At 37.8% G+C, this 15093-nt stretch overlaps 1 protein-coding gene across 1 annotated transcript in view; it reads left to right on the forward strand.

The window, feature by feature from the left end:
- The window catches only part of Cyp2c65 (cytochrome P450, family 2, subfamily c, polypeptide 65), a 32943-nt gene extending 18107 nt beyond the window's left edge, over positions 1 to 14836 (forward strand). The window contains exons 6-9 of the mRNA NM_028191.2: positions 3082 to 3223; positions 8455 to 8642; positions 11516 to 11657; positions 14211 to 14836. Coding sequence (NP_082467.2) covers positions 3082 to 3223; positions 8455 to 8642; positions 11516 to 11657; positions 14211 to 14392 — 654 coding nt within the window. The 3' untranslated portion in view covers positions 14393 to 14836. The remainder of the gene's footprint in view (positions 1 to 3081; positions 3224 to 8454; positions 8643 to 11515; positions 11658 to 14210) is intronic.
- Positions 14837 to 15093: the final 257 nt, after the last annotated feature.

The raw sequence follows: 15093 nt of genomic DNA on the forward strand, positions 1-15093 counted from the left end.
AAGGATGATGAACATTTTTTCAGGTGCTTCTCTGCCATTCGGTATTCCTCAGGTGAGAATTCTTTGTTCAGCTCTGAGCCCCATTTTTTAATGGGGTTATTTGATTTTCTGAAGTCCACCTTTTTGAGTTCTTTATATATGTTGGATATTAGTCCCCTATCTGATTTAGGATAGGTAAAGATCCTTTCCCAATCTGTTGGTGGTCTTTTTGTCTTATTGACGGTGTCTTTTGCCTTGCAGAAACTTTGGAGTTTCATTAGGTCCCATTTGTCAATTCTGGATCTTACAGCACAAGCCATTGCTGTTCTGTTCAGAAATTTTTCCCCTGTGCCCATAACCTACGGATAATAGGAGTATGTGGACTTTCTATTGTTTATGTTGTTATTGAAGATGAGCCTTAGACTGTGGTGATCTGATAGGATGCATGGGATTATTTCAGTCTTCTTGGATCTGTTGAGGCCTGTTTTGTAACTAATTATATGGTCAATTTTGGAGAAGGTATTATGAGGTGCTGAGAAGAAGTTATATTCTTGTGTTTTAGGATGAAATGTTCTATAGATATCTGTTAAATCCACTTGGTTCATAACTTTAGTTAGTTTCACTGTGTCCTTGTTTAGTTTGTTTCCATGATCTGTCCATTGATGGGAGCATATATGTTCAGAATTGAGAATTCCTCTTGGTAGATTTTTTTCTTTGATGAGTATAAAGTGTCATTCCTTATCTTTTTTGATAATTTTTGGTTGAAAGTCGATTTTATTCAATATTAGAATGGCTACTCCAGCTTATTTCTTGGGGCAATTTGCAGTGAATTTTTTTTTTTCCAGCCTTTTACTCTGAGGTAGTGTCTGTCTTTGACATGACACTGAGGTATGTTTCCTGTATGCAGCAAAATGCTGGTTTTGTTTACTTATCCAGTCTGTTAGTCGATGGTTTTTTATTTGGGAATTGAGTGCATTGATGGTAAGAGATATTAAGGAAAAGGGATTGTTCCTAACTGTTATTTTCATTGTTACAGGTAGAATTATGTGTGTGTGGCTATCTTCTTTTGGGTTTGTTGTAAGAATATTAATTTCTTGATTTTTCTTGGGTGCAGTTTCCCTCCTTATCTTGGAGTTTTACATCTATTAGCCTTTCTAGAGCTAGATTTGTGGAAAGACGTTGTGTAAATTTGGTTTTGTCATGGAACATCTTTGTTTCTTTTTTCAATGTTAATTGAGAGTTTTGCTGGGTATAGTAGCCTGGGCTGACATTTGTGTTCTCTTAGGGTCTGTATGCCCAGGATCTTCTGGCATTCATAGTCTCTATTGAGAAGTATGGTGTTATTCTGATAGGTCTGCCTTTGTATGTTACTTGACCTTTTCCCCTTGCTGTTTTTAATATTCCCTCTTTGTTTTGTGCATTTGACATTTTGATTATTATGTGATAGGAAGAATTTCTTTTCTGGCCCAGCCTATTTGGAGTTTTGTAGGCTTTTTGTATGTTCATGAGCATTTATTTCTTCAGGTTAAGGAAGTTTTCTTGTATAATTTTGTTGAAGATGTTTACTGGCCCTTTAAGCTGGGAATCTTTGCTCTCTTCTCAACCTATTATCCTTAGGTTTGGTCTTCTCATTGTGTCCTGGATTTCCTGGACGTTTTGTGTTAGGATCTTTTTGCATATTACATTTTCTTTGATTGTTGTGTCATTGTTTTCTATGGTAGCTTCTGCACCTGAGATTCTCTCTTACATCTCTTGAATTATGTTGGTGATGCTTACATCTATGACTCCTCATCTCTTTCCTAGGTTTTCTAACTCCAGGATTGTCTCCCATGTGATTTCTTTATTGTTTTAATTCCATTTTTTTCCATCCTGGATGGTTTTGTTCAATTCCTCCACTGGTTTGGATATGTTTTCCTATAATTCTTTAATGGATTTTTGTGTTTCCTCTCTAAGGGCTTCTCCCTGTTTACCTGTGTTTTTCTCTAATGTCTAGGGGAGTTATTTATGTCCTTCTTAAAGTCCTCTATCATCACCATTATGAGATGTGATTTTAAATCCAAATATTGGTTTTCTGGTTTGTTGGGGTATCTAGAACTTGCTGTGGTGGGAGTACTGGGTTCTGATAATGTCAAGTAGCCTTGGTTTCTGTTGTTTAGGTTCTTTCACTTGCGTCTCACCATCTGGTTATTTCTGGTGTTGGTCTTGCTGTCTTTGACTGGAGCTTTTCCCTCTTGTGGGCCTGCGAGCCTATGTCAGGACTCCTGGGATTCCAGTTCTCTTCTGGTGGTAATGAGGTGCAGAGAGCAGTTATCTTAAGTGTGTCAACACTCTTGGGAGACCAGTTCACTCTAGGTGGGATTTTGTATGGATAGCCGTGTCACACGGTTAGCTCCAGTTTGCTGTTGGATATTGTAAGGATCATGTCCCTGGCTGTTTCATGGTTTCTGTGCCCTGTGCACTTTTGGCAGGTCCCTCTATGGCCAGATATTGTTGCAAAAGTTGTGATCTCACCTTTGTGATTATTAGTGACTGCACTCCTCGGAGACTAACTCTCTCTTGGCAGGTTGGATAAAGAGGGCTTTGGGACAGCCTTATCTCTGGGGCACAGATGGAGACCCAGATTTACTATCTTTATTCAAGCAGTATACTTGCCTGATTAGTCAATAACATTCCAGTTTTTTTTTTTACTACATTTACAATTGTGACCTTTATCTTAATGGCTAGTCATCATAGCACTTGCTGTTTTCTTTTTCTCCTTTTTATGTATGTTTTGAGTAAGACATGTTTTTTTACAAAAGGGACACGGGGCACCATTTTTTCTTTCTTTTTTTTTTGGGGGGGGGGAGTGTTGGAAATATAGTAGGCTGTGTGTCTCACCTAGCTGAAGAGTCTCATGAAAGACTTTTCCATACAAGAAACTGTGTGTAAGATTGCAAAATAGGGTAGGGGGTCTACATATCTCCTGAACACAGGCCAGTTTCTTCTCCTGCTATACTCTCCAAGGTTTGTCAGGTCGAACTTATCACATGTAAATAATTTTATTCATGCTAATAATTACATTGACAAATAAGTTGTTGGATAACATAGTCAAACCATTCCTAGGAAAAGCACAACCCAAAGACGGAGTTTACTTGTGAGAACTTGGTCTTCACAGCATCTGATCTGTTTGCTGCTGGGACAGAGACAACAAGCACAACCCTGAGGTACTCTCTGCTGCTCCTGCTCAAGTATCCAGAAGTCACAGGTAAGGACACAGTTTGGAAACAAATGAGTTTCAGAAAGAAATTAGAAGACACCCCTGGAGTCTTTCATTTTGTTTGTCTAAGGGAAACCTCAGAATTTAACCTTTTGTGGCACTACAATCTGCTATATTTATCAGTAGGACCCAAGTAAGGTATCTTGATCCATTTCAGAAGAGGATGCTTCATAGAAGTGAAGAAACAAGGAAAGAGTAAAAAAGACCAAGAAAGTCCTGTTTTATCGTATGAAATTCATAGTAAGTGATTTGTTCACAGAAATTGTTTAAAAAATACAAGTTAGTTTAAATTTGAAAAAGCCATACCGAATAGCAGATATATTCTTGAAGATACGTTTCCTTATTTTTAAAATTTGCTTGTGATATAGAAACTTGTTTTTTACAGAAAAAAATATCAACCTTAGAATTTAATGAGAAGACATTTTAATTTAGGTAGAATTTCTAAAAAAAAAAAAAAAAGAACCAAACATTCCACATCTGTTATTTTAGAAATCTGATTCACTAAAATACTGTTTAACATAGATCAAATTATTGAGGAATTATACATTTTTCAAATTAAAATTTTTCTATGTATATGAATGTTTTGCCTACATTTTTCTTTGTGTCCCTTGTGCAAACCTAGTGTCCACAGAATTAGAACATAGAATGATATATCCAGAACTCTAGTTGATACATGGTTATGAGACAGTGTATAAATAATAGGAATTGAATCTAGGTCTTCTGTAGGAGCAACAAATACTCTTAACCTCTAAGCCAACTTTAAAAAATTTTTTTTAATTAAGTAACTAATAAACTAACATCCCAAACACTGCTCCCCTTCATAGTCCCTCCCACCTTCCATTCTCCTCTGAGAGGGTGGGGCCCCCTGGGTTTTCCACAACCCTGGCACATCAAGTCTCTTTCAGATTAGATGCATTCTCCCACTCAGGTAGTCCTTTAACTTTGTCTTTTAATAACATCTTTATAATTTTTCTTAATGGGAACCAAACATGAGCAATCAGATGCCTCAATGAGAAAAGGTTTATATTTTCTTTCTGAAAATCAATATTCCTTGGTCCCAGGTATATGGTGGAAGGAGAGAACAGAATCCTTGATGTTGTATATCATTTTCACATATACACTATGGCACATACAAAGCTGCACAGCCACATGTCCACATTCATGTTCTCATGTGCTTGCACACAAGTGCACACACACACACACACACACACACACACACACACACACACACACACACCACACAGAATAAAAAATGTATGAGAGTACCCTTAGCTATGCCACACATGTGAAAAAGACATTGTAATTGTGCCACAAATCCACTCAAGTGATGACCGTAATTTCTTTTTCCTTTCTTTTTTATTAATTGATATTTTATTCATTACATTTCAAATGTTGGAAAAAATTTTCCAGCCTATTACTCTGAGGTAATGTGTGTCTTTGTTACTGAGATTTGTTTTCCTGTATGCATCAAAATTCTGGGTCCTGTTTATGTATCCATTATGTTAGTGTATGAGTTTTTATTGGGGAATTGAGTCCATCGATGTTGAGATGGTTGCTTCTTGTTATTTTTGTTGTTACAGGAGGAATTTCATTTGTCTGGTTCTCTTGGGTTTGTTGTGAGAAGTTTAATTTCTTGTTTTTCTTTTTGGGTGTAGTGTCCCTTCTTATATTGGGATTTTCTTTATATTATCCTCTGTAGGGCTGGATTAGTGGAAAGATACAGTTTAAATTTGGTTTTCTCATTGAATATCTTGGTTTCCATCTATGAGAGTTTTGCTGGGTATAGTAGCCTGGGCTGACATTTTTGTTATCTTAGGGTCTATATGATATTTGTCCAGGAGTCTTTTACAGTCTCCCTTAAGAAGTCTGGTGTAATTCTGATAGGTCTGTCTTTATATATTACTTGGCCTTTTACCCTTACCTCTTTTAATAGTCTTTCTCTGTCCTGTATATTTGGTGTTTTGATTATTATATGACAAGGGAAATTTTCTTTACTGGTCTAATCTATTTGGCATTCTGTAGGCTTCTTGTATGCTTATGGGTATCCCTTTTTTAGGTTAGGGAAGTTTTCTTCTATGATTTTCTTGAAGATATTTAGTTGGGAATCTTTTAGCTGAGAATCTTTGCTCTCTTTTTTACTTACTAATCTTTGGTTTTATCTTTTCATTATGTCCTGAATTTCTGGGATGTTTTGGACTAGGAACGTTATACACTTTGCATTCTCTTGGACTGTTGTGGTATCTTCTACACTTGAGATTTTCTCTTCTATCTCTTATATTCTGTTATTGATGCTTGTATCTGTGATTCCTGACCTCTTTCCTAGGTTTTCTGTCTCCAGGGTTGTCTGCCTTTGTGATTTGTTTATTGTTGCTATTTCCATTTTTAGATCCTGCACAGTTTCTTCAGTTTATTCACCTCTTTATCGTGTTTTCATGTATTTAAGGGACTTATGTGTTCCTCATTAAGGGCTTCTACCTGTTTACCTGTGTTCTCCTGTATTTCTTTAAGGGAGCTATTTATATTCTCCTTAAATCCCTCTATCATCTTCATGAGATGAGGTTTTGGATCAGAATCTTGCTTTTTAGGTGTATTAGGGTATCCAGGGCTTGCTGTGGTGGGAGAACTGGGTTCTGATATTGCCAAGTAGCATTGGAATCTGTTGCTTATATTCTTATGCTTGCCTCTTGCCATCTGGTTATCTCTGGTGTTAACTGGCCTTGCTGTCTCTGACTGGAGCCTATCCTTCCTGGGTACCTGGTTATTTTGAGCATCCTTGGCTCAGGCTTTCTTTAGGTATGAATGGCGCTCTGGAGAACCTGATCTGTGAGCGTGTCTGTGTCAGACTCCTGGGGTTCAAGCTGTCTCTGGATGTGGATGGAGTAGGGTGGGGGGCTAGAGCACTAGATCTGCTCTTAGTGCCAGATGTCTCCAGCAGAGCAGGAGGTCCTGCATTCTCTGGTCCCTGGGGGAGAGTCCCAGTTATGCTAGCTGGGTCAGGAGTGGTGGACTCACCTGTGAGCCTGGGGGTATCATAACTCCTGGGCATCAAGCTTTCTATGGGTGTGGGTGGGGTGGAGGGCAGTTGGAGCACATTATCTGCTCCTGGGTGCAGATGTAAGCATTAAGGACATTGTGTCTCTGGCAAGGTGGTAGGTTCCTAGGAAGGGTCCCAGTTAGACTAGGTATTGTTCCAGGGGTAGGGGACACACCTGTAAGCCTGGGTGTGTCAGAACTCCTGGGAGTCAATCTGTTTCTGGATGTGTGTGTGGGGGGAGATGGAGCACAGGATCTACTTCCAGGCACAGTTGGATATCTGAATGAAGATTTGTCTCCAGCAGGGTGGGAGGTTCTTGATGATGTTAATTTCAAAGTCCAATTAGTCCTTTTAAGTTTAGAGGATTTGATATTGCCTAATAAAATTGACCAGTGGACATGCAGTATTCACTAGAGCTCAAACAATTAGAAGGGGAATAAAGATGGACAATTAATGGAGTAGGGAGGATGACACAGGAGGAAGATTCAATAAGGAGGAAGAGTAATTTGTGCTTTCAAATCTTCTAGCTCTCTTCTTTGAGTTTCTTCAATTTAACTAACAATATATATCTTTCATAGAGTAACTGTGATGTACACATCTCCATGTGTTACTTTCTTATTTGATAATGCTCATATAATATCCATCATAATGAATAAAATGAAATAATTGACCCAAGATGTCAGGTCTTATAGTTTCAGATTATCAGTGTGGAAGAGAAACCATTAGAAAATAAACCAACCATGTCATAAATAGTGAATCATCAGTCAGATTGTACCAGAATTCTGAAAGTTTGTTCTATTTAATCCTAGAAAAGAAAGGTGTTTTCAGCCCTCCATGTTTGCTATGGAGTTTAATGTTTTCCCCCTTTTCAAAAATATTGGAACATACTACATTCAAATATCTGAAAACATGTCATAAGAAGTAATGGGATACAGGAATCCAGAGTACTCATGGGGGAGATTGAACCATAAGGGAGGCTGCTGGGCATCACACTTAAAATCTCACTTTCCAGTTCAGAATTGACTGATGGATAAGAAAAATGTAAGATGAGAATGAGGAAGTAAACAGAAATAAATGGTCGATAGTATGAAACTTCCCCATAATTGGACATGTTTCAGCAGAACTTTGAAACATCTACCTGAGTATTTCAAAATAATTCCAATAAAATGAAAAAAAAACTTGTAGAGGGAAATAGAGTTAAGTCTAAGATATCATCAATAATGAATATAGTTATTGTTTTCTTACCAGGGCACAGATTGTGCTCCCATCTCTCCTCTCTTCCCAGTCCCACCTCTGCAGATGTCTCCCCCATCCCCCTCCCCTTCTCAGAAAAGAGGAGTCCCCTTGAGTTCCATCCCGTCCTGGGGCATCTAGTCCTAGCAAGACTAGATACATCCTCTTTCACTGAGGCCCAACCAGGAAGTCCATGTAGGAGGAAGAGAATCCAATGACAGGAAACAGAGACCAAAACACCCCCTACTCCACTTGTTAAGGGCCCCATATGAAGGCTAACTTGTAAATTTCTACAAATATATGGGAGGGGGCCTAAGTCAACTCCTGCATACTTTCTGGCTGGTAGTAGGGCACAGATTTTATATAGTAATGAAAATTCAACCAATAAATACAACATGGTTGCCCTATTGGACTCAGGGAAATTAGTTTATATTTAATACATCTACCAAATATGAAACCCCTATTCCCACATGAAGAAGAATTAAATTTCCCCAATGATAGATAAGAATGAAGTAGTCATTATATGCAAACATAAATTTCAGGAGAAATTGTTAGAATTTGGCAACATTTGGAAAGCTAGACAGTATTACATATCTTTGGAAACTACACACAAATATTCACACAATACCACTGAAATTTATTTTTATGTGTATTGCATTGTTTTGGTATAAATATAATATTTGTTTAATAGTTTTCTTCTGTAAGAGCTGTTTTCCTTTACTCAATATTCTTTTGCTTATTATTTGAAATCAATACCCACGTTGATTTTTAAGTATGCTAATCTATATATAAGGGCTCTCTATTGTGACACCTAATATATAGAATATAAATACTAATATCAGATGCTTTCAGAATACTGCCAGGCATCTTCATCTTGCTACAAGTGACCCCCGAGTTGGGGCCAGTGTGCCAATTCATTCCATTTCTGTCATTTCCCACTGTGTTAAAACAGCCAAAGTCCAGGAAGAGATCGACTGTGTGATTGGCAGACACAGGAGCCCCTGCATGCAGGACAGGCATAGCATGCCCTACACTGATGCTGTGTTGCATGAGATCCAGAGATACATTGATCTCCTTCCCACCAGCCTTCCCCATGCCGTGACCCGTGACGTGAAATTCAGAGAGTATCTCATTCCCAAGGTAAGCGTCCTTCTTCTATGCTGTGCCTTAATGCTCTTGATCTCAAATTAGAGTGAGTGAAACTAGATCACTTGCCCAAGATACTGAGTCTTGCAATTCCAGGTTACCAATGTTAAAGAGAAAGTTATGAAAAACCTTCAGGGAAATTAGGAGATTAAGCCAACCAAACTCCAGATAATATATTAAAAAATCAGACTGTATTAGAATTATTTTATTTTAGAAGTAGAGGTCTTATTGAAAATTATATAAAATTATTCATAATTTTCCAGCATTACTAAACATGTCTTTTTTATTAGATCTTTTCTTCATTTACATTTCAAATGCTATCCCCTTTCCTAATTTCCTCTCCAAAAGTCCCCTATACCCTCCCCCCATCGCCCTTCTCCCTAAACCACCCACTCCTGCTTCCTGGACATGGCATTTCTCTGTACTGGGGCATACATATAATCTTCACAATACCAAGGGCCTCTCCTCCCATTGATGGCTGACTAGGCCCTCCTCTGCTACATGTGCAATTTGAGACACAAGCTCTGGGGGGTACTGGTTTGTTCATATGGTTGTTCCTCCTATAGGGCTGCAAATCCCTTTAGCTCGTTGGGTACTTTCTTAAGCTCCTTCAATGGGGGGACCTGTGTTCCATACAATAGATCACTGTTAGCATCCACTTCTTCTTCTTCTTCTTTTAATTAGGTATTTATTTCATTTACATTTCCAATGCTATCCCAAAAGTCCCCCCCACCCTCCCACACCCACTCCTCCACCCACTCACTCCCACTTCTTGGCCCTGGCGTTCCCTTGTACTGAGGCATATAAAGTTTGCATGACCAATGGGCCTCTCTTTCCACTGATGGCCGACTAGGCTCTTCTGATACATATGCAGCTAGAGACAGAAGCTCCAGGGGGTACTGGTTAGTTCATATTGTTGTTCCACGTATAGGGTTGCAGATCCCCCCAGTTCCTTGGGTACTTTCTCTAGCTTCTCCATTGGAGGTGGGGGGGGGGGCTGTGATCCATCCAATAGCTGACTGTGAGCATCCACTTATGTGTTTGCTAGGCCTGGGCATAGTCTCACAAGAGACAGCTATATCAGGGTCCATTCAGCAAAATCTTGCTAGTATATGCAATATTGTCAGCGTTTGGAGGCTGATTATGGGATGGATCTCTGGGTATGGCAGTCTCTAGATGGTCCATGCTTTCGTCTCAGCTCCAAACTTTGTCTCTGTAACTCCTTCCATGGGTGTTTTGTTCCCAATTCTAAGAAGGGGCAGAGCATCCACACTTTGGTCTTTGTTCTTATTGAGTTTCATGTGTTTTGCAAATTGTATCTTATATCTTGGGTATTATAAGTTTCTGGGCTAATATTCACTTATCAGTGAGTACATATCATGTGAGTTCTTTTGTGATTGGGTTACCTCACTCAGGATGATGCCCTCCAGGTCCATCCATTTGCCTAGGAATCTCATAAATTCATTCTTTTTAATAGCTGAGTAGTACTCCTTGTGTAAATGTAGAGCATCCACTTCTTAATCATGTCTTTACATGAGTAATTTACTAGTCCTTTATTTCAAAATTTCAAATAACATATATATACTCAGTGTATACTGTTTACCTTCTATTTTATATTCCTTCTTTTTACTTATTTTTCTTTTTACCTTCTTAACAATTTACCAAATGGTTGGTACAATTTTTGCCCCAAATATAAGAAAAATATAAACACTTTAAATATGGAACCCGGGTAGACTTTATGCTATTTCCAGTAAATGCTTATAAATTTTTAGATCACATCTTGGTTTGTGGCACTGTAGGCTTTTCAGATTTTCTCTTGACTGTTTGCACTTTCAAATAAAATTAAAAGTTCAGATTGTCAGTCTTTGAAAACACCCTTTTAGGATTTTACCAGAATGCTAAGAAGTACATAGGTACATTTATCAGAACTCATATATTGACCCATTAAATATTCTAGTTCATATAATTATGTCCTTTGTTTCAGGATTGGTTTCTGTGTCCTTGTCCTCTAATAGTTTGCTCCCAGTTATAACTGTGGCATAAAAATAGACAAAGGAGATTCTACAGGGCTCACATGTTGTAATGTGGGGTGGAGTTTGTTAACTCTGCTGTTAGTGAATATGGTTACTTCTTGTCTTAAGGTGTAATTCAGATCTCTCCATTATAGAAGTTCTGTCCTTTTCCTAATTAATAAAATCTATGGTATGGCTCATTGACATCTTATGAATATCTCATTTTTTGTGAATCATCTGATTAGTTTCACAGTTTCAGTGTTTATAGTCAAGTAAAGTGATGACTCTGACTGAAATTCTTAGAAAATCCAGAAATTTCAAAGTCTGTCATCTCTTTAGTTTTTCCCCAACTGTTCTAACTGTGAAAAGACATTATGTATATTTTAAAATTAAGGCAAATAAACTGTATGGCATGGAAAAATCTCAATAATTTGGTTTTGGCTCTGTTATTCCACAAGACATTGTTAATTTTATCAGACATTATTCATGCAACATTAGTATGAGCAGATACTTCTGATTTTCCACATAAAACCTTACATTGGAAGCTACATTTCAATTATGCATGATGCAATAATAACAGGGGTGAAGTAGAGAAGTGGGTTATGATGTATAACAGTGTTAAGCTTGTTGATAACAGAATATCAAATTACTAATTTGGAGGACACTGTATTGAGATTACTGCCAGTGGACTACTTCCAACCCATCCCTTTGTGTTTCATGACCTGTCTGTCTAGATATGCCTCTGCTCTTGTTTGGACATTATTTCCTCATAAGCTTTGACTATGCCATGCCCACAGTTTCTCTTACTTTTAAAACCTTTATAGAACTTGACTTGTTCATTCTTCTTGTTTCCAGGGCACCACTGTCATAGCATCACTGACTTCTGTGCTATATGATGATAAAGAATTCCCCAACCCAGAGAAGTTTGACCCCAGTCACTTTCTGGATGAGCGTGGCAAGTTTAAGAAAAGTGACTACTTTTTTCCTTTCTCAACAGGTAATCAAAATCATTTCCTGGTCTTTTGAATCTTACAATATTTCCAACCCCTCTTTCACAATACTCCCTGAGGCTTAGCTTCAGGAGTTGTGTTAGAGATGTATCTGCTGGAGCTGTGCACCCAAATGCTCAATTGACCTTTGCATTTTTATCAGTTATGGATTTCTATAAGGGTTTCTCTTTGTTGCAAAGACAAGTTTCTTTGATGAATGTTAGACAGACACTTGCCTGCAAATATTGATAAGTAGAACCATGACCTCATTATGTCAGAGAAGTTGAGTAGGTTTCCAGTACCTGCCGAGGGGGCTTTAAGCCCAGTTAGACAGCCACTGTTTACCAACAAGATGCATGTGTGCCATTATCGAACCCTTAGGGATATTTTGACATTCTTTGCATTATTGTGGATCATCAATATCACAGCAAGGTAGGAATAGTGATTGCCAACTTCCCTTATGAAATTGTGTCTCCTAGAAATGACAGGGAAACTTGACCCATGATATACTGTTGCCTAAGAAAGACCTGAACATGTACAGCACCAGTAGGTAACATGAAACAGTGAAGTCTCATGGGGCTCCATTCCTAAACAAAGAACTACAGGCAACTAAAGAATGCTAAGAGTGGGAAAAAAAAACTTTCTTCCCATTGATGAACACTAGTTTTTACAATACTAATGATTAGCTTTTAAATCATATGCATACAAGTAACATTAGTGGACTCAGCATGATGTATTTTTATATCTATATACACAAATGCTACATATATATTTAATTATATGTATATATACATATATATACACACAACACACACACACATAATTTGTATGTAACAATAACATAAAGAAAGAGATCACAAATTTGAGAAGGACCAAGCAGTATATGTATAAATTTACAGAAAGTAAAGGGAAGGAGTAAATTATGTAATTATATTTGAATTTCAAAAAACATTTTTTCCAGGTAACAGAGTAATTTGTTTGTATCCTTTGAAACTTTCCAACTTACATGTATTTTCCTTTGGGATAGTAGATTAGCTTTCATGTGACCATCACTCACAATGCCCATGCACTTTGTCTGAGACAAAACATATCTGCTGGTCACATTAGTGGGACTTTAGAATGTTGACTTATCCTTTCCAAACTCACCAACCTAAACCATAGCGTGGTTGGACTGTGTGTCTAGATTTATCATTAAGCTACTATAGAAGTTTTCCTAGATAGTAGGACACCTTTTTGTCTGTGAGAAAGGTAACCAGTCCCATGATAGCTCACTCCTTGGTATCAGTCTTCTATACAAGTTGCTTTTCTTGTTTTTGTGTACAAATGCTGGTTAAGAAGCACCTTAAGAGTTTATTTCTGCTTAAGGTTTGAGGGAAGATCGTCTATAATGGAGGAAGAGACATGACACAGAAGTCCCAGTTTGGGCAGGGAAATGATGGTTCCCTAATAACAGCACACTGTCTGCTGCTGGAACTACAGAAGGGAAGAAGTCAGCTCATGTTACTTGGTGGGAGGCTTGGGGAACAGGCAATATGTAGCTATGGGGTGTCTGGAAAGATTCACCTCACATCTAGGCTGAATATGAAACAGATTGGAGTCCAGAAGATAGAGAGACTATAAACCTTCAATAAACATCTTCAGTGACTGAGTTTCCATCCTTAGCTCCACCTACTAAAGTTTCCACAACATTATAAAACAGCATTGCCAACTATGGAATATATATTTAGTTAAATACATGTGGCAATGGAGGACATATTGTATTCAGTACACAGCACAGATACTTTTGTAAGCAACTGTTTCTGATGACTACCTACTGTCCATTTATAGCTGTGGACTTGTAACCATTGTGACTCAGTTTGCAAAGATGTCAGATTCTCCAGTCCCCAGAGTAGTTTAATTTTTACATTTGAGGAATATTCTCAATATGGCTTCTGGCTATAGTACTCAGTATTTGCTAGGAGATACATGAAGGTTTTCTTTAAAGCTCCATGGTTATGAGGTGTCATGGTTGCTTCTTTAAAAGATTTTTTTTTTTGGTTTGGTTGGAACCTTCTGTCCATGTTGCCCCACTTTCTCTTCTCCCTTTCCCCCCTCTGTTGGTAGTCTTTCACATTATCCTGATATTTCTTCCAAAGCAATAGTATTTTGCCTCTTATCCTGTATTCTTCGTATTCTCTGGAGTACACCATCTTTCCTTTTGTGCTTCATTAAATACCAGGGTTTACCACAGGTACCCACTTCCATGAGAAGTTAAATAAGTGTTCCTTTGTTTTCATTGGGTGAATTTGAAGTCCTGTGTTCAGTGCTGCTATTTCACCTTCTAAAGCTTTTTGTACACCTACTTTAATACTGTATTTCCTAGTATTAGTTGTGGAGAAGGTATGTCAATAATTTTTATATTTATTCATCCAAATGACCATCCATCCATCCATCCATCCATCCATCCATCCATCCATCCATATCAAAGAATAACATAGATTCTCTTTTATTACAGTTGCAAGCACAGTCCTTATTCCAGTAAGCACCATGAGCTAATTACATTCTGTGTTTTTTATTTGCAGGAAAACGGATTTGTGTGGGAGAGGGTCTGGCTCGAGCAGAATTATTTTTATTCCTGACCACCATTTTACAGAACTTTAACTTGAAATCTCCAGTTGATCTAAAAGACCTTGATACTACTCCAGTTGCCAATGGATTTGCTTCTGTGCCACCCAAGTTCCAGATATGCTTCATTCCCATCTAAATGGATTTCCCCCTAAAGCTCTTTCCTTGAGGGTATAGCTTACCTCTTCTGTCAGGCATGTCTCTCTGACCCTATCACCAGAGTTCTGGGATTCCATATATAGCCCTGCACAAACTGATCTATGTCCTTCTTTATACATAAGACAAAATAGTAATAAACTGAAATAATGTCCCAAGATGTTTCTTCACCATAATACACACAAAGGAAGCATGACATCTCTGGCCATCTATCTCTTAAAGATACAGGAAATGCCTATCTTCTATTTAAGGCAATTATTAGGGTTACTGCAAAGCAAGTCTGCAATTCCCTATGCTATGCAATGATTTATTGATTTCAGCCCTGTTCTTATCTGATGGTGAACTACTAACATATTATTATCTTAAAACTGAGAAATATGACAGTTTTAAAGCACTGTGCGTTTTAAATAAAAGTATTATAATTCTGGTCTGTTTGCAAAGATTTTTTTCTTTTTTGGTATGGTCTTATGTAGTTCAGGCTAGATCTAAACTCACTATGCAGCTGAAGGTAACTTTAAATTTCAAATCACCTGCTCCAACACCTGAGTTCTGAGAAAAAAATACATATCTCACAAACTAATCCATTGCCCTTCTTTGTTCATAAGGCAAGAAGTAAGAAATTGAAATAATATTCTACAATGGTTTTGTTTCTTCATCATAATACATACAAAGAAAGGAAGAGTG

This window comes from Mus musculus, chromosome 19, assembly GCF_000001635.26.
Source record: "Mus musculus strain C57BL/6J chromosome 19, GRCm38.p6 C57BL/6J".
Taxonomy (NCBI): domain Eukaryota; kingdom Metazoa; phylum Chordata; class Mammalia; order Rodentia; family Muridae; genus Mus; species Mus musculus.